This window comes from Bufo gargarizans, chromosome 1 (assembly GCF_014858855.1).
Source record: "Bufo gargarizans isolate SCDJY-AF-19 chromosome 1, ASM1485885v1, whole genome shotgun sequence".
Taxonomy (NCBI): Eukaryota; Metazoa; Chordata; class Amphibia; order Anura; family Bufonidae; genus Bufo; species Bufo gargarizans.
In genome coordinates this window covers 105179230-105207104 of record NC_058080.1, presented here as the reverse complement: position 1 = coordinate 105207104, position 27875 = coordinate 105179230, and the positions used below count along the sequence as shown (strand labels likewise).

General features: G+C 42.8%; 1 protein-coding gene across 1 annotated transcript in view; it reads right to left on the bottom strand.

Moving 5' to 3' along the window:
- GALNTL6 (polypeptide N-acetylgalactosaminyltransferase like 6) overlaps window positions 1-27875 on the bottom strand; it is a 1751703-nt gene that overhangs the window by 1414871 nt on the left and 308957 nt on the right. The window contains exon 3 of the mRNA XM_044276251.1: window positions 11808-11974. Coding sequence (XP_044132186.1) covers window positions 11808-11974 — 167 coding nt within the window. The remainder of the gene's footprint in view (window positions 1-11807; window positions 11975-27875) is intronic.

Sequence of the window (27875 nt, the reverse complement as noted above, 5' to 3'; positions counted from 1 at the left end):
GAGGGCACACCCATAATGCCATGCATTATGCCAATCAGCAGCCAGCCAGCCCCTGTGATGTCACAGCCCTATAAATAACCTCAGCCATCTTGGATTCTGCCATTTTCCAGTGTACTTAGTGCAGGGAGAAACATCAGCAGGCGCTAGGGACAGTGATAGGAAAGACTTCATTATGCAAAAAAAAAATATTTTCAAGTTTAGGGAAAGATTAATCAAGGTGTAGGAAAAGGATAGGGAGGCATTATCTATGCTATAAAAGAAGAACCGGTTGCAATAGGTGAGTGTACAGCCTGAGTAATAGGAGCAATCCTATTACACCTTTCTGCAGTAACTGGGGATCCCAATTGGTGCTATACTACTGCTTTTAGGTTATTTGCACTATATGATACATCACTAATTCCAGCAAACCTTGCTTGTGATTGGGGTGCAAGTTCAGTGGGATACAGCCATTTACGGGGTGTTTTTTTAAAAGAAAGAAACATAAGTCCTATTAGCTGTTCTGCATTGATTTTACATTTTTTTCCTTTTTTTTTGGGGGGGGGGGGAGTGGGAATAATATATATCATAATTGCCGTTGAGCAGTGAAGTTACATTGTACTATAGCCATTTACGGGGTGTATTAATAGGATAGATACATACACCCTATTAGCTGTCCTGAGTTGATTTAACACTGTTTTGCTTTTTTGGGGGGTGTATTAATAGAGGGGAAAAAATTAAAAAAACATGTCATAAGTGCCGTTCGGTGGTGAAGTTACATTGCACTACAGCCATTTACGGTGTGTATTAATAGGAAAGATACTTACGTCCCATTAGCCATTCTGCTGTGAATTGCGATTGTTATATTCATTTTTTGGGGTGTAGTTATAAGAAAAAGAATACATCTTAATTGACCTCCTGCGGTGAATTGTGATTAGTGAAGTAACATTGCATTGCACTACAGCCTTGACTGAGCTCCTAGTGTCATCTAGCGGTCGTGTCTTGACCAGCAACCCAGGGGTGCTTGAATAGTTGCCTCAGTCTTCAACTTCGTCCCAAGTGACATCAGACACACCCAGCCAAGTGTCGATGGGTTCCTATGACACAACGCTTAGTTGGCATGGCCCAGGATCAGGCCCTGTGCCCCCACCTGTCCTGAACCTTCCTCTGTCATTTTCTGTTCCCTCAGCAAGAGAAGTATTATATGTCATAGGCTTGGCTCCACTTGTCAGCGAGGACGAGCTTCTAGAGGATTGTCAGCAGCTACTGTCCAGCTAAGATTTGGAGGAGGCTTCCTCTGGTAGGTGGGCCAGTAGTGATGATGATGAGAATCGCATGGGATCTGTTGTGAGCCATCAGGCTCCTGGCCCTGAGAATGTTGAGGGGGGCATCAGTGACGTGCAGACTGTAGCGAATGATGGTGATGATGTAGCTGATCGCACTTGGGAGCCGGGTGATGAAGGGCCTTCATCATCATCAGAAGACGAGGGTGGCAGCTTGCACATAAGGCAGTGGCTGAGCCAGCAGGGTGGCAGCGTAGCAGTAAGTCAGCAGGATGGCAGCAGTGGGAGGTCAACCAGCCCAGAAAGTAGCGGTGCAAGGGTTCACGGAGACAGCAGTAGCAGGCAGTCAGTCCTCCTCAGAGTGTTGGGGGGAAAATAGGAAAATGCCATACTCGTCGGTGTGACTTTTTTTGTTAGGCTATTTGCTGAATTTGTGGGCAGAAGGTGAAGCGTGGCCAGGGAGCCAATGTTGGCAACACGGCCCTATGTCAACGCATGCAGCGTCACCATAAAGTGGCCTGAGAGAACCGTGGCTCCGATGCGGTGATCAAGCCTGCCGTAGCAACCTCTACATCAGCCAGTGGCACGCACCCAATTTAATGCAGTCAAGGCTGCACCACCTCAGACAAAGAGAGCTGTCTGTCCATCCCATGTCCATCCCATCTTCTGCTGGTCCTGATGTTCCTGCTGCATCTCCTCCTACTCCTTGTCAGTCATTCCGTCAGCAATCGATCACCAAAGCGATTGCCAAAAGACAATAGTATGTGTGCACTCATCCAACGGCACAGTAGCTAAACGCGTGCCAATTTGCTGGTGCTGCAGTCTCTCCCTTTGTAAGTGGTGGACTCTGCACCTTCAGAGAACTGATGGCTTGTGCCGAGCCGAGGTGGAGAGTCCCAAGCCATCATTTCTTTGCCAAAAAGGTAGGCCAGTGCTTGAGCCTGTCTATGTCTGCCAAAGTGCATGGCAGCGCCGACATGTGGAGGTATAACTACTGTCAAGGACAATGTGGTTCCTGCCCAACCACACCAGCAACTTGGCCAGGTGACACCGCTTCCACCTCCATGTTCTCACGCTGTTGGTCCTGAGACAATGTCTGCCTCTGCCTCCTCATCCTCCACTGTGTCCTCAGCTTCCACTGCAGGGAAAATTCACAATACCCGTCCAGAATACCACATGTGCAGGGCACAGCGGTATCACGCTGTTCTGCACCTAGATTGCCTGGGCAAACAGAGTCACACAGGGGAGGAACTGCTCCTCGTCATGCATCAAGAAATTGAATCCTGGCTTTCTCTCCTCGACAACTCAAAATCAGAACCATGGTGACAGACAACGGAAAGAACATGGTGTTGGTGCTGCATCAAGGAGGGCTGAGCCATGCACCCTGTTTGGCACATGTGTTCAATCTGGTTGTAAAGCTGTTCTTGAAGTTTTCACCCCATCTGCAAGACATCCTAAAAATGGCCAGGAAACTTTGCATGCACTTCAGCAACTCGTACACCGCAACACACAGCCTCCTTGAGCTGCAGTGGCAGAACAGCATCCCCTAACATAGGCTGATATGCAACGTTTTCCCTAAAAAATGTCTTGATGATACAGGTGGACAGAGGTACTCCCCTGTGTAACTTCGATGTGACACCTGCCGTAGTGCCGCTTGCTTGTGCCCTTCGAGGAGGTCACTTCATTTGTTAGTCGCCAGGATTACGAGATGAACAACATCATTTCACGTATTCATGTCCTGGAACAGATGCTGCTAAATCTGGATGGTTAGGGGACAGGAGACGTGGCAACTACATCTCATGGCCACATGAGTCCTGTGGGGATTGAACAAGAGGAGGACGACATTCGAGCACTAGCAATGTGTAGAAAAATGGGTGTTTTTTTCTATACAGGTGACAGGAGGGGAGGAGAAGGAGGAACAGGAGCAGCCAAAGGAGCTACAGGGTGCTGAGGAAGAAGAGGCAGGGGACCCAAACACACCATTGCAGTATGCACTGGAGATGCAGGCTGGGAGTCCCTCCGGGTCTTTTGTGCAAATGGCCCAATGCGTGCTCACTTGCTTGCGTAGTGACAGCAAATTATCACCATTCGGCAGAGGGATGACTACTGGCTCTCCACCATGTTAGACCCTCGCTACCGGTCAAAAAATGTTGGCCTTTTTTCACACCCGCTGAGAGGGAGGACGAACTGAACTACAATCGAGACCTCCTATTTAGTCAGTTGGCCGCTGCCTATGCAATCGCCCTTCCTCGCGCAGGTCTGACCGGAGGAGCTCTCTGTGCTCACGTTTCACTGCCATGGCTGCTGGGGGTGGTGGTCAACTTAAGTCTAGAGTCGCTGATGAGCAGTTTTCTTCACCCGCCCACTGAAGAAACTACTCACCAGCAGCAGCAGCAGATAGACATAGAGCAGAATCTGAACCAGCAGGTTTTGGCATACTTGGAGTGCACCCTACCACCTCAAATCGAAGAACCCCTGGACTAGTGGGCAGCCAAACTCGATTTGTGGCTGCAACTGGCTGAGTTTGCCCTGGACAAGCTTTCCTGCCCAGCCAGCAGTGTGTCATCAGAGCGGGTGTTTAGTGTGGCGAGGGCCATAGTTACCCAAAGCAGAACTCGCTTGTCTACCCAAAATGTGGAGAAACTGACCTTTGTGAAGATAAATCAGGCTTGAATCAGCCAGGATTTTCAAACACCAGTGCTTGATGCATCAGACTAGATCATTCATGGTGCCACACCAACACTTTGACAAAAGAGACCTTTTTCTTCTGGCTACTTGCTTCAGCTGCTATTCTGATGCTGACACCACCTGCCAGCCACCATCTTAAGCTGGTACTGGTATATTCTCTCCTACCTCCCCACTCTGTCACTTGGCCATTCTGTGGTCTTAACATGCTGCTGCCACATAACAACTTTGTGGTCTCCTCATGCTGCTGCTACCTCAACACAATGTCACTGGGCCACTCTGTGGTCTCCTCATGCTACTGCCTCGACAACACTATGTCACTGGGCCACTTTGTGGTCTCCTCATGCTGCTGCCAACAATCACCACTCTGTAGTCTCCTGATGCTCTGCCACCTCAACACTATCTCACTGGGACACTTTGTGGTCTCCTCAAAATGCTCTCCACTTCACCACTCTGTGGTCTCCTCATGCTGCTGCCACATCACTACTCTGTGGTCTCCTAATGCTGCTGCTATCTCATCACTATGTCACTGGGCCACATTGTGGTCTCCTCATGCTACTGCCACTTCACCACTCTGTGGTCTCCTTATGCTGCTGCTACTTTAACACTATGTCACTGGGCCAGTCTGTGGTCTTCTCAGGCTGCTGCCATATCACCACTCTTTGGTGACCTCATGCTGCAGCCACCTTAAACACTATGTCACTGGGCCACTTTGTGGTAACCTCATGCTGCAGTCACCTTAAACACTATGTCACTGGACCACTTTGTGGTCTCCTCATGCTGCTGCCACCTCACCACTCTGTCAATGGGCCACTCTGTTGACTTCTCATGCTTTTCCCACCCTCTCCACTCCATGACTGGGCCACTATTTTGCCTTTTTGGCCTGGCTGATATCATCTGATCAGAGAAAAGGGAAAATGAGACGTCCAACGGATCCTTTCTATGTATTAGCTGTAAGGCCTGTATGACATGGTCCCTATTTTGCATTAGAATAGGCTTATGCTGACGACGGTGTAAAAGGAGTGCGCTTCTTCTTGACGCTAACATCGACCTGTAAGGCACACCTGAGTTATTTAGTCAATGCCCAAATAAGTGAAGTGTGCAGTGATTCTAAGAGCGATGCCTGTTATCTGTGTAACATACTAACTCACAATATTGTTTCACTACCACAGCAGACACCCTATGCGTGTTACTGCAGGCAAAGTGTTCTATACCACTATACAGTCTTTTTGCAGCCAGGAAATAGCTATTTTTTAACGCAATTCGCCACAAATAAATTCAGATTGAATCAAAACTTTTATGAAAATACGGTAAACCGACCTAATCAAATTTTTTAGAAATTCGCTTGTCTCTAGACATAACCAATCTTGTCAGCTTCAGTCAACAGATTTGTACCTATAAAACCGGCTGACCTGTTGTATGTGTGCGCTTGGCAGCTGAAGGCATCTGTGTTAATCCCATGTTCATATGTGCCTGCATTGCTGAGAAATTATGTTTTAATATATGCAAATGAGCCTCTAGGAGCTATAGGGGTGTTGCCATTACACCTAGAGGCTCAGCTCTCTCAGCATCTGCCATGCCCTCTCCACTTTGATTGATAGGGCCAGGTAGTATAAATGTGATCATGCCTGGCCCTAACTTCTTCTAAAATTTATCAAAGTGCCGGGGGGCAGTAGTTGCAAACATAGCTGAGCCTCTAAATGTAATGGCAATGCCTCCATTGCTCCTAGAGGCTAAATTACTGTACATATATTAAAACATCATTTTTTTTTTGCAATGTGAGCACATATGAACATGGGATCAACACAGATGCCTTCAGCTGCCAAGTAAGGTACAAATCTGCTGATAGATGATCTTTATTTTCCCCTCAACAAAGCAGATCAACAGATAAAAGGGCTTGATTTTTGTGTGAAAAGAGTTGTATTTTTAATGCCACCAAACACTTCATTTTTAAAGCATTTAAGATGGCATGTTAAGTTTACTCTGAGGGTCAGTATTAGTGCAGAAATTTGATTCATTAAGAATTAATAGAAACAGAGAAACAAAGAAAAATAGAAACATAGAATGTGTCTGCAGATAAGAACCATTTGGCCCATCTAGCCTGCCCAATATACTAAATACTATCAATATCCCCTGGCCCAATCTTATATGAAGGATGGCCTAATGCCTATCCCATACATGCTTAAACTCCTTTACTGTATTTGCAGCTATCACTTCTGTAGGAAGGCTATTCCATGCATCCACTACTCTCTCAGTAAAGTAATACTTCCTGATATTACTTTTAAACCTTTGCCTCTCTCATTTCAAGCTATGTCCTCTTGTAGAAGTTTTTCTTCTTTTAAATATTCTCTCCTCTTTTACTGTGTTGATTCCCTTTATGTATTTAAAGTTTTCTATCATATCCCTTCTGTCTCGTCTTTCTTCCAAGCTATACATGTTAAGGTCCTTTAAACTTTCCTGCTAAGTTTTATCTTGCAATCCATGTACTAGTTTAGTAGCTCTTCTCTGAACTATCTCCAAAGTATCAATATCCTTCTGGAGATATGGTCTCCAGTACTGTGCACAATACTCCAAATGAGGTCTCACTAGTGCTCTGTAGAGCGGCATGAGCACCTCCCTCTTTCTACTGTTAATGCCTCTCACTATACACCCAAGCATTCTGCTAGCATTTCCTGCTGCTCTATGACATTGTCTGCCTACCTTTAAGTCTTCTGAAATAGTGACCCCTAAATCCCTTTCCTCAAATACTGAGGTTAGGACTGTATCACTGATTGTATATTCTGCTTTTGGGTTTTTATGCCCCAGGTACATTATCTTGCACTTATCAACAATACATTTTAGATGCCAGATTTTTGACCATTCCTCTAGTTTTCCTAAATCCTTTTCCATTTGGTGTATCCCTCCAGGAACATCAACCCTGCTGCAAATCTTCGTGTCATCAACAAAAAGACACACCTTACCGTCGAGGCCTTCTGCAATTTCGCTGATAAAGATATTAAACAATATTGGTCCCAGAACAGATCCCTGAGGTACCCCACTGGTAACAAGACCTTGGTCTGAATATACTCCATTGACTACAACCCTCTGTTGTCTGTCCCTCAGCCACTGCCTAATCCATTCAACAATATGGGAGTCCAAGCGCAAAGACTGCAATTTATTGATAAGCCTTCTATGTGGGACAGTATCAAAAGCCTTACTAAAGTCTAGATAAGCGATGTCTACTGCACCTCCACGATCTAATATTTTAGTCACTCAATCAAAAAAATCTATAAGATTAGTTTGACATAATCTCCCTGAAGTAAACCCATGCTGTTTCAATCCATGGGATTTTAGATGTTTTACAATCCTCTCCTTAAGTATGGTTTCCATTAATTTCCCCACTATTGATGTCAGGCTTACTGGCCTATAGTTGCCTGATTCCTCCCTACTAGCTTTCTACTACATCATGAATCAAATTCCATTGTGTGTAGTGGGTGCAATGATGGGGAATGATGATTGTGCCGCCAACCAGTAAGATGCCACATTCATTGTTTATCGCAGCATCTGACATTAAAATTGAGGTCTTTCAGGGGTTAATAAATGGTTGTCGCAGCCATTTTATTCATAGAGATTGCGTAAAATCTCACAACAGCCTCTCCGATAGCAAATGTATAAGGTATGTTTTTTTTTTTTACCACTATTTCAGGAAAAAATAGACTCTTTGCCATGAACCGTGAGAAGATTCAGCATTGTGGTGAATCAAATTTTTCCTGAAATTCAGATCGAAGCCAATTACTGTGACTTTGATTTGCTCATCTCTAGTCAGTATGATAATCTTAACACCAAATGTATATAGTTTTCATTGTGACATACAAAAATATAAGCACTTTTTAAAAGACAAAAATGATTCATGTCACTATGAACTGACCCCATAACATTTATATTTGTCTGTCGATAGAACTCTGGGAGGGCTTGATTTTTTTGTGTGGTCAGCTGTAGTCCTACCCTTTTGGGTTACATATGACATTTTTTGAAGAGGTGAAGTCACTGTTTTTTTTTTTTTGTTTTTTTGCTGTGTTCATTATATTGAATAAATAATCTAGTACTAAAATATTTTGGACTTTTCAGATGTAGCAATTCCAAATATGGTGAATTTTAGTGTTTTTTTTTAAATAAAATAGTTTGAATTACAAAATATTTGAGACAGAGTGTAATTCTGATTGCCATATTTGAAAATGAGAAATAACTATCTCTAATATGGGGTAGTTGATGTCTGCCTCATAGCATGATGTCTTGCCATTTTGTTCAACCTGTTGGGATTATAGGGTTATTTTATATTTAGACAAATTATACAAGGTAATGTGTAAGTTTGTGGCTTCAGTCTTTTGTTTTGCCTTTAAAGTGATTGTATGAAATTAGAAAAAATAAAGGGCGGAATCGCACCTTCTGACAAGTCTTTGAAGCAGTACTGTATTTTGAGTCAAAGCCAGAACTGGATTCAAAAGAAATGGAAAATGTAAGGAAGGACAAATGCTTCTTCTTTCTGCATTGACTCAAAACACTACATTGAAAAATGCATAAATATCACAATCGTGTCCAAAAGTTAGGTCTGAAATTGCAGCTCATACCCATTTAATACACAAGAGAAAATAGTCGGCACTCACTCTGTTTTGCACGTTGCACGGGATAGGAATAAATCCACGTGTATGCAAGGAAGAGTCCCAGCAGTCGTGTCTTCAATCAATCAATAGGATATTTATTTCAACAAAGAAATGTCCACAATCCTGGACGCGTTTCGGCTAGCATGCCTTCATCAACTACGCTTTACTCGCTGATACTGAGATTTAGGGATAGCTCTTTTCAATGCTGGTGGATGAGAGCTTGTGAAGTGGAGGATGCTGTTCCTATCCGTATCCTTCCTAAATAAATCTGTAGATAGCCTGCCATGTTGATCCTTTTTCACCATCGTATCCAGAAAGCTTACTTTTTCACTATCCTGAACCAATGTAAATTTTAAACCCTCATATGCATGGTTAAGGTGATCAAGGAAGGTCAAAAGGGTCTCATGTGGCCCTGCCCATATGCAAAAAATGTCGTCAATGAATCTTTTCCAGATAAGGACATTATTTGAATACCATACGGTGTTATATACTTTTAATTCCTCAAATTGTGACATATATGCATTTGCATAGGGCCCCATCGCGGTTCCCCGCCTTTGTAGGTAAAAGTCATCTTCGAACATAAAATAGTTTTCATATAATACTAATTTCAATAGCTGCAACAAAAATTCCTGTTCATCATTGGTGTATTGACTCCCACCTAATAATGATTTCACTGCTTCAACACCAGTAGCATGGTCTATAGAGGTGTACAGACTTACCACGTCTATAGTTACTAAGAGACTGTCAGGTGGAACTATTTCCAAATCGGCTATTGTGTTAAAAAAATGCTGTGTGTCAGATAAAAATGATTTTGTATCTTTAATCAAAGGAGTCAAAGCTTTTTCCAACACAATTGCCAAAGGTGATAATATATCCAGAGGATCTCGAGTATTGTAAAGACTTTGAAAGCATTATTAATAAATGCTCCTATGATCTTATGTTGCTGACAATCAATTGTATACAGATCGCTATCACTGAGATACAAACACAAATTGCCACTACTGAACAACAACTGAAAGATTCAATATCATCTGAGGAATTTCAACAATTGAAAGAATCCATTGATTCACAGATTGCAATATATAAAAAGGAGACAGAGGATCGAAAACGATTTAAATTTCTACGTGACAGCGAGGATTACCATCTCAATAAAGTGTATAGATGGCAAGATACAACATCATCTCGCCAGCGAGGGGGTTACAGAAGACCTGCAAAACCGGGATCATATACCTCCAGTTCAGGAAACGAATCCACGGGACCACAGGAGACTCGCCGTTTTTTTTCGGAGGGGCGGTTGGCGTCCGCGTGGAGGAGGAGGCGTGCAGGCCGGAAGCATCGGAGACGAGATGACGGGAGCGAGCCAGATGGTTCAGACACGCTCTCAGGTAAGAGCCCGTCGCTTGTAATTAACCTGTCCTCTAAAAGTCTCAATATTGAACAAATGAATGCGCTACAGAAAGGACTTTCGTTTAGTCCGTCTACTTCCTTTGATTCTTTTCAATTTGATATTGATTTGAATCACTTTTTTCGAAAACTAAGACTTAAGGCACATTTTTTGGAATCGTCAGGAAAACCGCATGGTGTGCATGGGGTTGAGGAGGGACATTCTGGTATACGCCTTGCTGATTTGGGGCTCAACATTAAGAGCCGCTTCATGCCCCCTAAGGGGTATCACCCGATTGAGACTTATATTCATCTAGTCAACAGAGACATTCAGAGCCAGTTGGATTCGATAAAGAGGGGGTGAATTGCGTTTTTCGCATAATGTGACATTACTGGAAAATATGGCTATTCGGTCATTGATGGAGGATAAAAGTCTTATTTTGAAGCCTGCGGATAAAGGCGGGGCTATTGTACTAATGGATCGGGAAAAATATGTTGCAGAAGTAATGCGTCAACTTTCAGATGAAGACACTTATATGAAATTATCAGGGGATCCGATGTTTCGTATCAAAGATAAAATTATGCTAATAGCTAACCAATATTTATCCCTAGGGGTTATTGATGGAAAATGACATACTTTTTTGATCAATCATACACCGATTACCCCGGTTTTCTATATTCTGCCCAAGGTACATAAGACCTTAATTGACCCCCCCAGGGTGACCAATTGTGGCTTCTGTTGGCTCTATATTATCACCTTTGACAATTGTGTTGGAAAAGGCTTTGACTCCTTTGATTAAAGATACAAAATCATTTTTATCTGACACACAGCATTTTCTTAACACAATAGCCGATTTGGAAATAGTTCCACCTGACAGTCTCTTAGTAACTATAGACGTGGTAAGTCTGTACACCTCTATAGACCATGCTACTGGTGTTGAAGCAGTGAAATCATTATTAGGTGGGAGTCAATACACCAATGATGAACAGGAATTTTTGTTGCAGCTATTGAAATTAGTATTATATGAAAACTATTTTATGTTCGAAGATGACTTTTACCTACAAAGGCGGGGAACCGCGATGGGGCCCTGTGCAAATGCATATATGTCACAATTTGAGGAATTAAAAGTATATAACACCGTATGGTATTCAAATAATGTCCTTATCTGGAAAAGATTCATTGACGACATTTTTTGCATATGGGCGGGGCCACATGAGACCCTTTTGACCTTCCTTGATCACCTTAACCATGCATATGAGGGTTTAAAATTTACATTGGTTCAGGATAGTGAAAAAGTAAGCTTTCTGGATACGATGGTTATAAAGGATCAACATGGCAGGCTATCTACAGATTTATTTAGGAAGGATACGGATAGGAACAGCATCCTCCACTTCCCAAGCTCTCATCCACCAGCATTGAAAAGAGCTATCCCTAAATCTCAGTATCAGCGAGTAAAGCGTAGTTGATGAAGGCATGCTAGCCGAAACGCGTCCAGGATTGTGGACATTTCTTTGTTGAAATAAATATCCTATTGATTGATTGAAGACACGACTGCTGGGACTCTTCCTTGCATACCCATTTAATGACCATTTACTCTAAACAAACAAACTCCCTAGTTTCTCTATAAGCAATAAGTAGAAAAAGTATGATACATAATAATTACTATAATCTATTCTGACACATTGTTACATTTTCAACAAATAAAGTATTAATTTTTTAACAAATAGTAATGACCACATATGGATTACAGATATGTCCCATCATCAGACAGGTAAAGTTATCAGATATAACTATATCTATAATTGATGCTAATTAGTTTAAATAAATTGTATGACTTGCCTCTGTCACTGAAGTCATCCACCAGCATTATTTCCTCTATGAGGCTGTCCGGTGTCCTGTTGATCACGCTGTGTATGGTTCTAAGTAGTGACGACCATCCCTCATTGTGAAATGGAATAATAATGCTGGTGTTTGGCAGCTTTTCCAAATAAAGTTTGTGCTTGCAGCTGAAAGGAAAGCATAATGTGTGTGTTGTCATTTATTTTCATACAAAGGGATTGCAGACCATACAAATATCTGTAGTTTGCTGATTAAGTATATGAGATGACTTGTTTTAAAGCAGGACAAATGGTAAACATGTATTTTTTTTTTCTTATGACAAAAAACAATGGGTGATAATTTAGAGAAAGCGCAGCATAGAAAGTTTCTCTTGAACATACCTTTACACATCTAGTTTACTTAAAGGGATACTTGTCAGAAACAGGTATTGTTTTAAATAATATTGGTGTGTTTTTATTTTTTTTCATTTTGGGAGTACTATACCGTTAAAAATAAAATGTAATATATTGTCCTTCTGTAGCAGTCAACAAAAAGATCCTATTATTATTTTACTGCTACTGCAAGGAGAATTTTTTTTTTACCTGCTAGTATAACAGTAGATTGGCAGAATTAGGATAACAGGATAACAGCTCTATTGTTCTCTTGATATACCTTGATGCCCATAGAAGAGCATTGCACTTATCAGAAAGACTCCCTTTCTATCCCCTTCCAGCCTGGATCTGGTGGCCAAATGTAATCAAAAGTAGGGAAACAGTCAAGTAGCTGTTCTATGCTGTTTCTATAATTACCATTTATAGTATTAGTCTGAGAGCTACAGAAACAGTTATCCCAAGAGTGGAATACCACTTTTAAAGGGAATTCCTAACTTAAGAATTTTGGGCTTTTTCTTTAACTCTCCTACACTTCAACAGATAAGGAGCGTGTCTACCTTTTAACTGTGTATGGAGAGTTGGCAGACAAGTACGCTCCCATTTCCTGATAAACGTGCCAGGAGATATGATCATAATCTATCAGTCATTTGTGGCATATTCTGTGGATATACCATAAATGTTTAAAATGGACATACGTACTTATTTGAGGGTACTACTGACATTGGAGTTCTTTTGAATACCTTATAGGTTTTCCCTATAGATAAGTGATAAGCGGCAGGGGCAATATTCGAATTCACGATATTTCACAAATATTTGGGCAAATATTTATCATATATTCACGAATTTGAGAATTTACGATTATTTTCTTGATTATGAAGATTAGCAATGTAGTATGCGCGTATTGCACGCACAATACAGGCGTGGGTCTCTGTTGCTACATTTTTCAAGCTGCTAGAAGTTTCCAGAGACTGGAGAAAGTGGTTGGCAAGGCAGAACATTACAATAGCTTTATATGCAGATAGAGTGCTTCAATATATTTGCGATGGCTCAAATCGGCAATTAGTGATGCGCATATTTTTGCGCAACACGTGCAACTTCACATTTTAGCAGGTCTGACTACATATTACTGATTGGTGCACTAAGTATTGTTGTGAACTTGTGACATCACAGCACTATGTCTGCAGCATGTATGTATGGACAGCAGAACCTATCACACTACCTAACATATATATATATATATAAAACCTAAATAATATATATAACCTATACAATATAACCTACACTGACTATCTCCCACTAACTATCTGTATTATATATAAAATCGAACTAATTATCTAATGTAATGACTCAGCAAAGCACTGAGCACAGCAATGACACTGCTCTCTCTCTCTCTCAGAACTCCATAAAACTACAGAAAATGGCTGCTGGGGAGGTTCTTATTTAGTAAGGGGTAGGCAACTTTCCTATTGATTGATAGGGATGCTGCTGAGCTCAGACAAAGACATCACAGCCTTCTCATTGGCCAACAAGCAAGAAGAAGGTTACTGATTAAAAAAAAAAAAAAAAAAAAAAAATCGCAAATACGAACATATAGCACTATATTAAAAATCTTTGCAAATTCTCGAAGTGGCGATATTCGCAATTAAAATTTGTGATACAAATATTCGCGCCCAACACTACTATAGATACATTTCCCATAGTATGCCTAACTAAAATTTAAAATGTAGTCTGAACATAAATGGTAGATGGGGTTATAATTTGTTTACATCATTTTTATAGTTCTGCTAGAAAAGTCAGTTATATCATAGACACTAGCTTTTGTAATGGAAAATGGCATATAATCTATTGCATTTAAAGAGTTTTTTCTGGGACTAAAACAAGTCATATAATTGTCTTGTCTTGTCAATTCTCAGGGACCATTAATGTTTGTTTGCAAGAAACTCCCACCTAGTCTCATAACTAGTGTTGATCAAGCACCAAAGTGCTTGTGTGCTCGAGTAGAACAATTTGTGATGCTTGTGTGTTCTACCAAGCACCCGAGCACAATGAAAGTCAATGGGAGAACACCAGGCACCCCCTGCTCTGAATAGGGCAGGGTGTCAGCACTCTAGTTCAGCTTTGGAGTCCCTGCTCTGACTCCATATATAGCTATGTCCATATATGGAGTCAGTGCTTGGGGACACCCCAGTGTATTTAAACCTAATTTAGCCTGTATTTCAGAAAAGTTTCTGCCAGGATTCATTCTCACGACCTTCTGTGTAGCTATAATAGCTACATAGCCAGTTACTTTAAAGAAAAAAAAAAAAGAGACTTCTACTATACTGTACTTCTACTGAGACCTATACAGTAGAAGTCTCATTTTATTTTTTATTTTTTAAGTGCCTGGCTATGCAGCTATATAGTGTAATGGTTAAAGCTCTGGGCTATAATGCAGAAGCTATGAGCTCAAATACCGGCGAAAACTTTTTTAGAAATAGAGGCTAAACTTAATTTAAACATATATATATATATATATATATATATATATGTTTTTAGCCATAGTATAGTTACACATATTATAACCGTATTTTTTGCCCCATAAGACGCACTTTTCCTCCCCAAAAGTGGGGGAAAAGTGCCCCTGCGTCTTATGGGGCGAATGCTGGCAATTTACATCACAGACTACGATGTATTAGTGAGGAGGGTCTGTAATAGGCAGGGAGAGCGTCGGGCAGTGCTTCATTCAAAAAGTAGGCGGAGCAGGCACGTGACCTCCGTGAGTTACGGCTGCCTGCAGCCCGGCCTGCCTGCTAGCGCTTACTACAGGAGACGGAGTGTGACATGTACCGGTAAGTACGGTACAGATGGGGAGCAGGGGGAGCACAGTTAAGATATTATGATTAACACTAGATATAATACAGTACATACTGAGCGGCGGGGCCAGGGTACAGTGCCTGCACTGCCCCGCCGCTCTCCCCGCCTACTAGCGCCCCTCCTTAGGGATCTATGGATGGGATAATGATGGGGGGGTCTGTGGATGAAATTATGATGGAGGGGATCGGTGGATGGCATTATGATGTGGGTAGGATCTGTGGATGACATTATGATGTTGGGGGGATCTGTGGATGGCATTATGATGGGGGGGTCTGTGGATGGCATTATGATGGGGGGTCTGTGGATGGCATTATGATGGGGGGATCTGTGGATGGGACTGTTATGGGGGGATCTGTGGATGACACATATAGCAGTGTCATCCACAGATTCACTACCCCATAACAGTGCCATCCACAGATCCCCCCCACCATCATAATGCCATCTACAGATCCCCCCAAACATAATAATGCCATCCACAGATCCCCCCCACCATCATAATGCATCCACAGATCCCCCCACCATCACAATGCCATCCACAGATCCCCTCCACCATCATAATGCCATCCACAGATACTCCCCACCATCATAATGCCATCCACAGACCCCCCCCATGATAATGCCATCCACAGCTCCCCCCCATAACAGTGCCATCCACAGATCCCACACATAACAGTGCCATCCACAAATCCCCCACCCCATAACAGTGCATCATCCACAGATCCCCCATAATAGTGTCATTCACAGACCGCCATTAGTTCAAACCCACAAAAAGCACACCTTTTGGTAAAAAAAAAAAAAAGTTTTCCCTTTTTTCCCCCTCAAAAACCTAGGTGCGTCTTATGGGCTGGTGCGTCTTATAGGTTGAAAAATACGGTATATATTTAGAATATATATTATAATATATGTGAATATATTATGGCTAAAACATCAGTAGTAGTTTCCCCACATATTATACATTCATATATATCAGAATTCAGAAGTAAGATTATACATACAGTATATATATATAAGTAATTACACATTTATTTTGTGCCATACATTTTTTATAATTACAAAAAAATATATATATATAAATCTAATTTAACCTCTATTTCTGAAAACAAAATTGTGATTGGATTTGAACTCATAGCTCCTGCATTATAGCCTAGAACTTTAACCACTACACTATATAGCTGCATAGCCAATCATAAAAAAAAATATGTATATATATATATATATATAATTTGAGACTTCTACTGTTTAGGTCTCTAGTAGTAGAAGTCTCATATATATATATATATATATATATATATATATATACAGTACAGACCAAAAGTTTGGACACACCTTCTCATTCAAAGAGTTTTCTTTATTTTCATGACTATGAAAATTGTAGATTCACACTGAAGGCATGAAAACTATGAAATAACACATGTGGAATTATATACTTATTAAAAAAAGTATGAAACAACTGAAAATATGCCATATTCTAGGTTCTTCAAAGTAGCCACCTTTTGCTTTGATTACTGCTTTGCACACTCTTGGCATTCTCTTGATGAGCTTCAAGAGGTAGTCACCTGAAATGGTTTTCACTTCACAGGTGTGCCATGTCAGGTTTAATAAGTGGGATTTCTTGCCTTATAAATGGGGTTGGGACCATCAGTTGCGTTGTGGAGAAGTCAGGTGGATACACAGCTGATAGTCCTACTGAATAGACTGTTAGAATTTGTATTATGGCAAGAAAAAAGCAGCTAAGTAAAGAAAAACCAGTGGCCATCATTACTTTAAGAAATAAAGGTCAGTCAGTCCGAAAAATTGGGAAAACGTTGAAAGTGTCCCCAAGTGCAGTCACAAAAGCCATCAAGCGCTACAAAGAAACTGGCTCACATGCGGACCGCCCCAGGAAAGGAAGACCAAGAGTCACCTCTGCTGCGGAGGATAAGTACATCCGAGTCACCAGCCTCAGAAATCGCAGGTTAACAGCAGCTCAGATTAGAGACCAGGTCAATGCCACACAGAGTTCTAGCAGCAGACACATCTCTAGAACAACTGTTAAGAGGAGACTGTGTGAATCAGGCCTTCATGGTAGAATATCTGCTAGGAACCACTGCTAAGGACAGGCAACAAGCAGAAGAGACTTGTTTGGGCTAAAGAACATAAGGAATGGACATTAGACCAGTGGAAATCTGTGCTTTGGTCTGATGAGTCCAAATTTGAGATCTTTGGTTCCAACCACTGTGTCTTTTTGCGACGCAGAAAAGATGAACGGATGGACTCCCACCGTGAAGCATGGAGGAGGAGGTGTGATGGTGTGGGGGTGCTTTGCTGGTGACACTGTTGGGGATTTATTAAAAATTGAAGGCATACTGAACCAGCATTGCTACCACAGCATCTTGCAGCGGCATGCTATTCCATCCGGTTTGCAATTAGTTGTACCATCATTAATTTTTCAACAGGACAATGACCTCAAACACACCTACAGGCTGTGTAAGGGCTATTTGACCATGAAGGAGAGTGATGGGGTGCTGCGCCAGATGACCTGGCCTTCACAGTCACTGGACCTGAACCCAATCGAGATGGTTTGGGGTGAGCTGAACCGCAGAGTGAAGGCAAAAGGGCCAACAAGTGCTAAGCATCTCTGGGAACTCCTTCAAGACTGTTGGAAGACCATTTCAGGTGACTACATCTTGAAGCTCATCAAGAGAATATATTCAAAGCAAAAGGTGGCTACTTTAAAGAACCTAGAATATGACATATTTTCAGTTGTTTCACACTTTTTTGTTATGTATATAATTCCACATGTGTTAATTCATAGTTTTGACCTTCAGTGTGAATCTACAATTTTCATAGTCATGAAAATAAAGAAAACTCTTTGAATGAGGTGTGTCCAAACTTTTGGTCTGTAGTGTATATATATATATATATATATATATATATATATATATATATACATATATATATATATAACAGGAAAAAGATGGGCAGCTCTCCAAGAAGTAAAAAATGCTAAAATACTTTATTTAGCCCAGCAGGAGGAATGCTGCCCATCTTTTTCCTGTTTTGTATTTACTGGATTGGCTTGTATCCTTGTTGGGCTAGCTGCACACTTCAGCTTACATCAGGGACGGTGCTGCCACTTTTTTTTTTTCTTTTTTATATTTTTATTTATATATATATATATATTTGTGTGAGGCGCTTACGGTAGTACAGTGAAGAACCCTAGGAAATCAGGGAATAAGCGTAGTCGGTTGTGGTGTGCCGAAACCGAGGATGAGGTAGGCTGAGAAAGAAGAGGGCCCACCCAAGGATAGAGATATGGAAGAAATGAGTTGTAAATGAGTGGAGTGGTGGGAGGGTCAAAGCTCAGACCTCGGACGGTGCAGGAGCCAGGTAAGGGGGTGCCCTAAATAGGCTGGAGGCGGACCTCAGCCCCTCCCACAAATCCAGGCAAACTGCCTTCACACTTGTGTGAGGCGCTTACGGTAGTACAGTGAAGAACCCTAGGAAATCAGGGAATAAGCGTAGTCGGTTGTGGTGTGCCGAAACCGAGGATGAGGTAGGCCTGAGAAAGAAGAGGGCAAAAATGAAATAACCAGTTATTGTAGTCAAATATACATGAATAGCTCAACCCGACATGTTTTGGAAAGTATCTCTTAACTCTTGTGTTGGATTGGGAATGTATCGCGAGTAAGCGGCTGACTTCCAGCGCCCCAATTCCCGATGACATGAGTAGGGGCGTTGGCACTGGAGGCCGTGGACGCGGTTCCAAAGCGAAAGGAGTGCCCTGAGTAGTTGGCTGCGTTGAGGCCCAGTTGTGTGAGGGATGACCTGACATGGGTCATGAAGGTGGTGGTGGTGAGTACCGACCCATGTAGTGAAGTAGCGGTTGAGAGGGTAGAAACTTGTGACGTTGTCTGTAAGCATCCAGAACCCTGACTGGACACCATCTGTTGTGCGTGGGGTGATATGAAATGTCGACGGGTAAGTGCTGACTACTCTTGGAGTGAGGTAAGGTCAGGACGTAATGATCCATGTGTTTTGCCAAGTGGGAGACAAGAAGGCAAGGTGTGGCTTGTGTCGTGTAGGTTGTAGTGAATTCCCCGGGCCTCAGGAACCGTAGAAGGCCAAGCAAATTGCTGTTTTGAGGATGGAGTTGGTATCTGCTTCAGAAGGCTTGGCGTCTAGTAATTCGGATAATGCCTTGAAAATATGATTGTTAACGGGTAGCCTCTGGGCTGGACGTGCGGGTTCCGCTTTCTAAATACCTCTGAGTATGGTTTTGATTTGGTGAGAGGCCATGAAACTGATGTTATTAGGGTGTAAGATTAGCATGTGGTGTAGAATGTCAGTGAGATAGAGTATGATGGCGTTGTATGACATTTGAGTTTAAGGTGGCAAAAGAAGCAAACCCCAGAAGAGAAGCCATGACAAAAGGGGGCGTGATGTTATGTTCCAGGAGGAATCTGACAACCTAAAAATAAAAGTCTGAGCAAATGATAACGTGAGAGAGACTCTAATGGCGCAAGCCACGCGTGCGAGTCACCACAAGATAATTGTATTGCAAGCCACTGATGACCGAGCCATACGAGCGGGTCTGAAGGCAGAAAAGACATGGAACCTACTGGTTGCGGGACCACGCAGCTGGCCTCGACTGGCGGAGTTGTGTGTGTAGAATTTGAATGGGGAAGCGATACGTGAGAGACTCTAATGGCGGAGCCATGCGTGAGAGACTCTAATGGCGGAACCATATGTGTAAAAATGGCACGGAGAAGCCATGCGTGAGAGACTTTGAGGCGGAGCCATGTGTGAGACTCTAAAGGCGGAGCCATATGTGTAAAAATCCACTCGGAGAAGCCATGCGTGAGAGACTCTAATGGCGGAGCCATGCGTGAGAGACTCTACTGGCGGGGTCATGTGTGTGAAATTTATACGGAGAAGCCATGCGTGAGAGACTCTAATGGCGGAGCCATGCGTGAGAGACTCTACTGGCGGGGTCATGTGTGTGAAATTTGTACGGAGAAGCCATGCGTGAGAGACTCTAATGGCGGAGCCATGCGTGAGAGACTCTAATGGCGGGGTCATGTGTGTGAAATTAACACGAAGAAGCCATGCGTGAGAGACTCTAATGGCGGAGCCATGCGTGAGAGACTCTAATGGCGGGGGCATGTGTGTGAAATTAATGCAGAAAAGCCATGCGTGAGAGACTCTAATGGCGGAGCCATGCGTGAGAGACTCTAATGGCGGGGTCATGTGTGTGAACTTAGTACGGAGAAGCCATGCGTGAGAGACTCTAATGGCGGAGCCATGCGTGAGAGACTCTAATGGCGGGGACGAGTGTGTGAAATTAATGCGGAGAAGCCATGCGTGAGAGACTCTAATGGCGGAGCCATGCGTGAGAGACTCTAATGGCAGGGCCATATGTGTAACCCTAGAACGGAGAAGCCATGCGTGAGAGGCTCTAATGGCAGCGCCGTGCGTGAGAGATTCTACTGGCGAAGTCATGTGTGTGACACTAACGGAGAAGCCATGCGTGAGACTAACGGCAGAGTCGTATGTGTAAAACTAACACGGCAAAGTAATGCGTGAGAGACTCTAATGGCGGAGTTATATGTGTGACACTGAAACGGAGAAGCCATGTGTGAGAGATTCTACTGGCAAAGTCATATGCGTGACACTAACGGAGAAGCCATGCGTGAGACTAATGGCGGAGTCCTGTGTGTAACACTAAAACGGGGAAGCCATGCGTGAGCGACTCTAATGGCGGAGTCATATGTGAGAGTCTCTAATGGCGGAGTTATGTGTGTGAAAGTAAAACGGCGAAGTAACGCGTGAGAGACTCTAATGGCGGAGTTATGAGTGTAACTGACCGGCGAAGTAATGCGTGAGAGTCTGTAATGACGGAGTAATGTGTGTAAACTAAAACGGCGAAGTAATGCGTGAGGGACTCTAATGGCGGAGTTGTATGTGAAACACTAAAAAGGAGAAAGCCATGTGTGAGAGACTCTAAAGGCGGAGCCATGCGTGAGAGACTCAAATAGCGGAGTCGTATGTATACAACTGAAACGGAGCAACCATGCGTGCGAGACTAATAGTGGGGTCGTGGGTGCGTACTAACCGGAGAAGACATGCGTGGGAGACCAATGGCGGAGTTCGGTGTGTAAAACTAAAACGGAGAAGCCCTGCGTGGGAGATTAATGGCAGATGAACTTGTTGTTCCATTCCTTTTTTTTTTTTTTTTTTTCCCTTATGCGGCCCCAATAGGACTCGCATAACCATGACCATCTCCGACAATGAACTTGAGACACTACCCCGCCTACAACCGCATGGTACCCCTGATGGACAACACGAAGAACGGTCACCGGGCCCCCGAAGCCAAGGGACTGAACGGGATGACCACATGGTGATGATGAGTAGTTAAACATGAGCCAGACCTGATGGAAAAATGCATGGACAGTAGTGATCCGAACCACGTGCACAACCGAAACATTAATCAACCGCGAACCGTGAAATTGAACTGATGGAGAAAACAAGAGCCAGAGGCATTGCAGCTCGCTAAGAGAAGACCCTTGTCGTGACCAACGAATAACCAACTTGTGAACATAGTAGGAACGCACTCTCATAGGCCTAGAAATGAAAAGAAATGCAGCTTTAGTGGAAGCAGGGTAAAACGCATGATGTAAGAACAAGTGGGTGAATGCAGCACTGGATGTGAGTGGTGCCTCACTCCTATAGGCCTAGAAATGAAAAGAAATGCAAATCGTAAGAGCAGGTGTGCGTACCTGGTGGTAAGAAAATTCTCAGAACACGTGTAGAGAAAAATATGTCTATGCTAGACTGCCTACAAGGGGTTAAAAGAAAGTGGTAAGACGAGTGTGGACTGTGGTGCGAACGGACACATGACCTTGATGGGATCATGAAAACGTGAGTGTGAAAACAAGTACCTGCTTGCGCGTGTGACTGGTTGGATCGAGACGTGAGAATGAGGCTTGGCATGTGGGCTGAAATGACCGTCATGAACGTGTGACCGCCTGGTCTACGTAGGCGCCATACCTATTTTATTTTATTTTTATTTTTTCCCTTTTCCCTTAGTGGAACGTGCGGCCATGGGACTATCTGGCGGGTTTTTTTTTTTTTGGTTTTTTTTTTCGGGGTGGAACGCGTGGCCATGGACTATATGGCGGGGGTTTATCCCTTTTTGTTTTTTGTGTTTTTTGTGTTTTTTTTTTTTTTTTTTGGACCATGGAGCACGAGGGTGATGTGGCGGGTTTCAGACTAGGTTACCGTACCTGGTAGCAAGAAGAGATTCACTGGACACACGTGCAGCGCAAATATGTTTAAGCTTGACCGCCTAAAAAGGGGGGTAGACAGAAAGTAGTATGCCGAGAGTGGACTGTGGTATGAACGTCAGCATGACCTGAGAGGATCATGACGTGAGCAGCAGTGGTACCACGGCTGCATGGATGGCGTGCGAAATGAGGCCCGTGACGTGGCGGATTTGTTGCGGAACATGTGATCAGCCGACCGTATGGCGGTGTTTTTTTTTTTTTTTTTTTTTTCGTTTTAACTATATGGCGGGTTTTCTCTGATATTAATGCACCCCTTTTTTTTTTTTTTTTTTTTTTTTTCTGACAAGCAGAATGGAAAAACACCACACTATTAATGACCCTTCAGACTTGCAGAGTGGGCTCACATGTCCTGAACATGCCACCATTTGTAACGGAACCTCCTGTGTATGGCCCCCTGGCAATTTAAATGCAATTCTGACATTGTGCTGAGTACTGTCATGTGATCATGCTGGCGCTGGTCATGTTGCCCATGGGCTGCACTGTGGAGATAAGGGAATTTTGGGGCCACATGAAACGTCCCTGGGGCATGGCAGTGGGGTTCCGGTGCCGGGATGTGCATGCGCCCCCGCCCCCCACATACACACACGCGGCACCGGCCGCCAGGCTACCGCGCATGCGCAGACCAGGCGCCGGGACGCGGCGGCCGCCATCGGCAGCGCGGCAGGAGAACGGAGGGGCGGCCGGTGCGGCGGCGGGGAAAGGGGGACCGCGGCCGTGGTGTTTTGCTATGGAGGGGGAGTATGTGGAGCGGCCGGAAATTAGGCGAGTTTCTTGTGTGATTTTATGATGTGTTTTGAGTGGTATGATATTGGTGGATTTTATTTGTTCATTGATTTTTGGCATGGCGGGTGTGATCCCTTGATGCATGCTCAGTGATGATTGACTTGCGCTCCCCCTGAATGCGCTGCCTGATGGAGGGGAGCGGTGGCTGGATCTGTGGTGCTGGTGCCGGGGTGTGCATGCGGCACCCCTCGGCCCCCCACCCCCACATATATGCGCACGTGCGCGGCACCAGCGGCCGTCGCCAGGCTACTGCGCATGCGCCGACGCGGCCGCGCACGCGCAGCACCCCAGCCGCGCATGCGCAAACCGGGCGCCAGGACGCGGCGGCCGCCATTGGCAGCGCGGCAGGAGGACGGAGGCGCGGGCCGGCGCGGCGGTGGGGAAGAGGGGGACCGCGGCAGTGGTGTTGGCTTGTGGAGGGGGAGCGTGTGGAGCGGCCGGGATGAGGCGAGCATCTGATGAAAGTGAGGGTGCGGGCGTGCCGCTGAGCTGGACAAGGGGTGTGAGGGGAGGGGGACGGAATGTGTGTGAGAGAGATGTTGGTGAGGAGGGGAAACGGCGTTGGTGGCCGCCATGGGAACCTGGTACACGTGCTGGCAGTGCTAATAGTGGGGATGCGGTGTGGTACGCGTGCATGCATGACCGGAAATAGAGGCAGACATGAAAACCGTGACTTGGAGTGAAACTGTGACATGGTTGAAATGAAAATAGTGAAATGAATTGAGCTAGTACAGGGGGCAACCGTGAGGCCCTGTGCTGTACCGCAGACATGAAATGATAGTGACTTGTAACGAGAATTTGTGACATGAGTGCAAAGTTTGGTGAAATGAAATGAGCCGGTACAGGGGGCAACCGTGAGGCCCCAGCTGTACCGTATGGATGACTCATAGTATACCGGGCAAACGTGACCCACAGTGAACCGAGTAACGCAAAACTTCCAAGACTCAGCAACTCGCAGGTAACTCTCCAGTAACTCCACAAGCGACTTCCTCCCTCAAAGCTCAGACCTCGGACGGTGCAGGAGCCAGGTAAGGGGGTGCCCTAAATAGGCTGGAGGCGGACCTCAGCCCCTCCCACAAATCCAGGCAAACTGCCTTCACACATATATATATATATTTATATATATGATGTATTAATTTTTTATTTAAGAAACTGGCTGTGAGTGGTTAAGTGCCTTGACTCTAATACAAAAGGTAGTGAGTTCGAATCCCAGCATAAACTTTTCTAAATACAGGCTAAATTAAATGTAAATACTCTGGGGTGTCCCCAAGCACTGACTTCATATATGGACATAGCTATATATGGAGTCATAGCAGGGACTCCTAAGCCGCAGACTCACACTGAGGGATTACCTCACTGTACAGTACAGCGATCTTCTGCATAGAAGTAGAGGCTAAATTAGATTTAAATACACTGACTGGTGTTCGGTCAAGTATGCTCGCTCAACACTACTTACTGCTCATAACAAATGGATGTATTGAATTTCTATTTAGGCAAAGTTGCAAATTACAAACCCGTGATCTAATACAAACTGTACATATTCAACAGAATCTAACTTATGGGGAGGATATAGAGTGGAGGAGTCAGGAGCAAGTAAGGCGGGGAGCACTGGGCAAACATGGGTACCCATCAGTGTTATGGATCTGCCTCCCACAGAGCTATATCATCAGTTTAAAACATGTTATGTAGGTGACAGACTCCCTATAATAGTTTTTTTTATTTAGTTCCAGCATCAAGGTACATGGACTTTGGCTTTCTGAAAAAAAGATGAATAAATATATTGCTTTTATTACAAAATGTAATGCTTTCCTCATGTGATGTGACTACTATTGAAATTTTACATGACTATTGTTATTGCGTTTTATTTTATTTTTTATCAAAGTATGAAGCAAGTGGAAAATAAACATCTTTTACGTCAAAGTGCTCTAATCACTGGTCTAGAAAATAACAGCATACTTTGAAAATCTTTTGTATATATAAATACAAGATATTGTATACATACGTAATCTAAGAAACTCTTGGTCAGAAAATCTGTAGATATATTGTATTAAGATTTTCAGTGAGCTTCAGTGGATGGATCAGCAGAAAGGCTGAAAGCTTTCCCATTTTAGTAGATGGTTGAAGAGCTTTTAAAGCATGACACAGTCTCAATGTGAACATTATCTAATGCTTATGTTCAACATTTAAAGGCATATTGTGCACCATTTCTTTTCACATAAAAAATATACTTACAAAGTATTCACACACACATAATTGACTGTATAAAAAAAAAAAAGAAAGAAAAAGAAATGTAGCATGAAGCTACCATGTATTTGATGACTGCTTGCTGGTTGTTAAGGGGGTTTGGCAGTGGCTTAATATCGATGACCTATCCTCAGGATAGGTTTTCAACATTGTATCGGCAGCAGTTCCATTCCTGGTTTTGGCTTTGAAAACAGCGTCATAAAACCTGAATATGTGTCTATACCCTCATGGTGGCCTGCTATAGACTGTCCTTTGATGTAAATGAAATCCTTTGGTATTCAGTTCACTAAATAAGTCATTTGCACATTTGAGAATTACATATTTTTGAAGCTTTACTCTCAAATGCTTGACTGATAGGAATGTTATATTTGTGACCCTTATCTATCCAGAGGGTGGAAGCCATCTGAATATCTAGTGCTGATATAACCAAGTCTCACAACAGCCTGCATTCTCCCCAGGGAAGTCTATGAGAGCTACAGAGAGAGATAAGTTAACACAGTCATGTATAGCCCACATAAATATGCCACTGTCACTAGATCAAGGACTGTACTAAGGGATGCTGCTTGTAGATTTGGTGGCTTTGAGTAAAATCACCGACTGTGTGAATTAGGCATAAAGCACAATCATTTTGCAATAAAGAAATGTTAAGACCAAGGTTTATAGGAAGTCCAAGGGCACAGTTAATCAGAAGAACAAGGCCTGAAACCACAAGAGGCAAGGACCTAGACAATGGATTTAGCATAGGAGCAGGCCATCAAATATAATAACTCAGTTAGAAGAGCTATTTCCTGGAAATCAGAAGTCTTTGGGTTTGAATCCTGAGAGGTGGGGATTAAATAGGTTTTCTGGGATTTATATTATATAACAGATATGCCTATGTAGTTACTGATTTAATGTACATCTTCCCAATGTTTTCCTTAAACTTGGACTTCCCTGACCTTTTTTTTTTACTATGCAAACAAATTATGGGCTAATTCCTTATTTTAACACATAGGTTTCCTTAAACATCTTTCTAACTTTGTACGTACAAAATACTTTGATACATAGCAGCTGTATAAAGGGCAAACAGAGTATACAGTAGCAGGCTATAGGGGTATATTGAATCGGTAACTGACTTTGGCCTGCATCAACCCTTTGCTTCTAAATGCCAATATATGATGAGAAGCTAGTGATCTGCTGAGAAAGCACTTTGTTGAAATAGAAATGAGAGGGTCATGGCTAGTCATTTATTTTTTAACTATTATTGATTGGAAATGAGGCTCAAGTAATGCTAAAAAGTCCAACTAATCTAATACCTGTTCTATGGACAAGAGGAGGATAAATCTATTTAATAGCATCGTAACTGCATACTTACAAATAAAAAATATGAATGGCACCCTGACTTCAGGTCAACGGAAGTTCAACTGAGAATATGTAGAAACAGGATTAAAGTCTTTCACCAACCTGTGAGATTGGTTTTCTATAGTCACTGTATTATAAAGAGAAGATGCTGCAGGGATGGAAATCTCTATATGCTTATGCATGTTTTCAAGCAAGAATACTCCTTTTTCTGTAATTATTTTTGCACATTTAGATCCTCTTTTCAGAGAGCTCTACACAAATGGGATTTATGAATGGATCATGCTGCCAAATTCCCATACACAGAAGTGTGACCATCTGGAGTGTACTGTTGATATACTAACACCATCCCAGCAATCACCTTTAATGGCAGCTAAAAAAAAAAACTAAAAAAAAAAAACTCTTAGATTTCCAAATGATGTAATCTTTAGTAGAGAGCATTTCTCTTCCTGTGCAAATTACACCTTAAAATTTCATCTCCAAAGGCTTGTATTCCAGACACTTAACTTCAAAACAGTCAGCATAAACATATTCATGAGAATGTAATTACAATAAAAAGAAGAAAAGCAAATGGGATGTATGTCTAGTAAGGGTGTTGTAGTTAGATTTCTGCTTTGCATGTCTAGCACATTATCTGCTGGCAAGGTGTTACTTGTTTTGCTTCTGGAGCCTTAGGACCTAATGCTGCAAACCAACAGACTGCTGTTCAGGCTGGCATGAAACTAAAAAGATTAAAAAAATTTAAAATTTTATAACAATATCTTGCATGACTCCAGACCATTTTTACTCTATCCCCTTCTTTATGGGATTATTTGCTTGCAAGAAATATTGTTAACACTCTTAAAGGAGATGTGCACTTTAAAAAAAAAAAATATATATATATTGTTCCTTAGTAGAGATTATGTGGACACACTGGGTTGCAAAAGATTTGACTTAGGGTTAAACCTAAGACCTTATTCACACGTCCGTGAATCACGGACACGTGCAGTCTACCTATTGATTTTTATTTGTGTATTCTCACAACAGTGATTTTTTTACTGACTGTAGGTCGGGGGAAAAAACTTGGAGACATAGACTATTTTGGTCCATAATGTGTGCCAATTGAAGTCTATAGATCTGTGAAAACCATGGCATTAGTGTTGTGTCAGTGATTT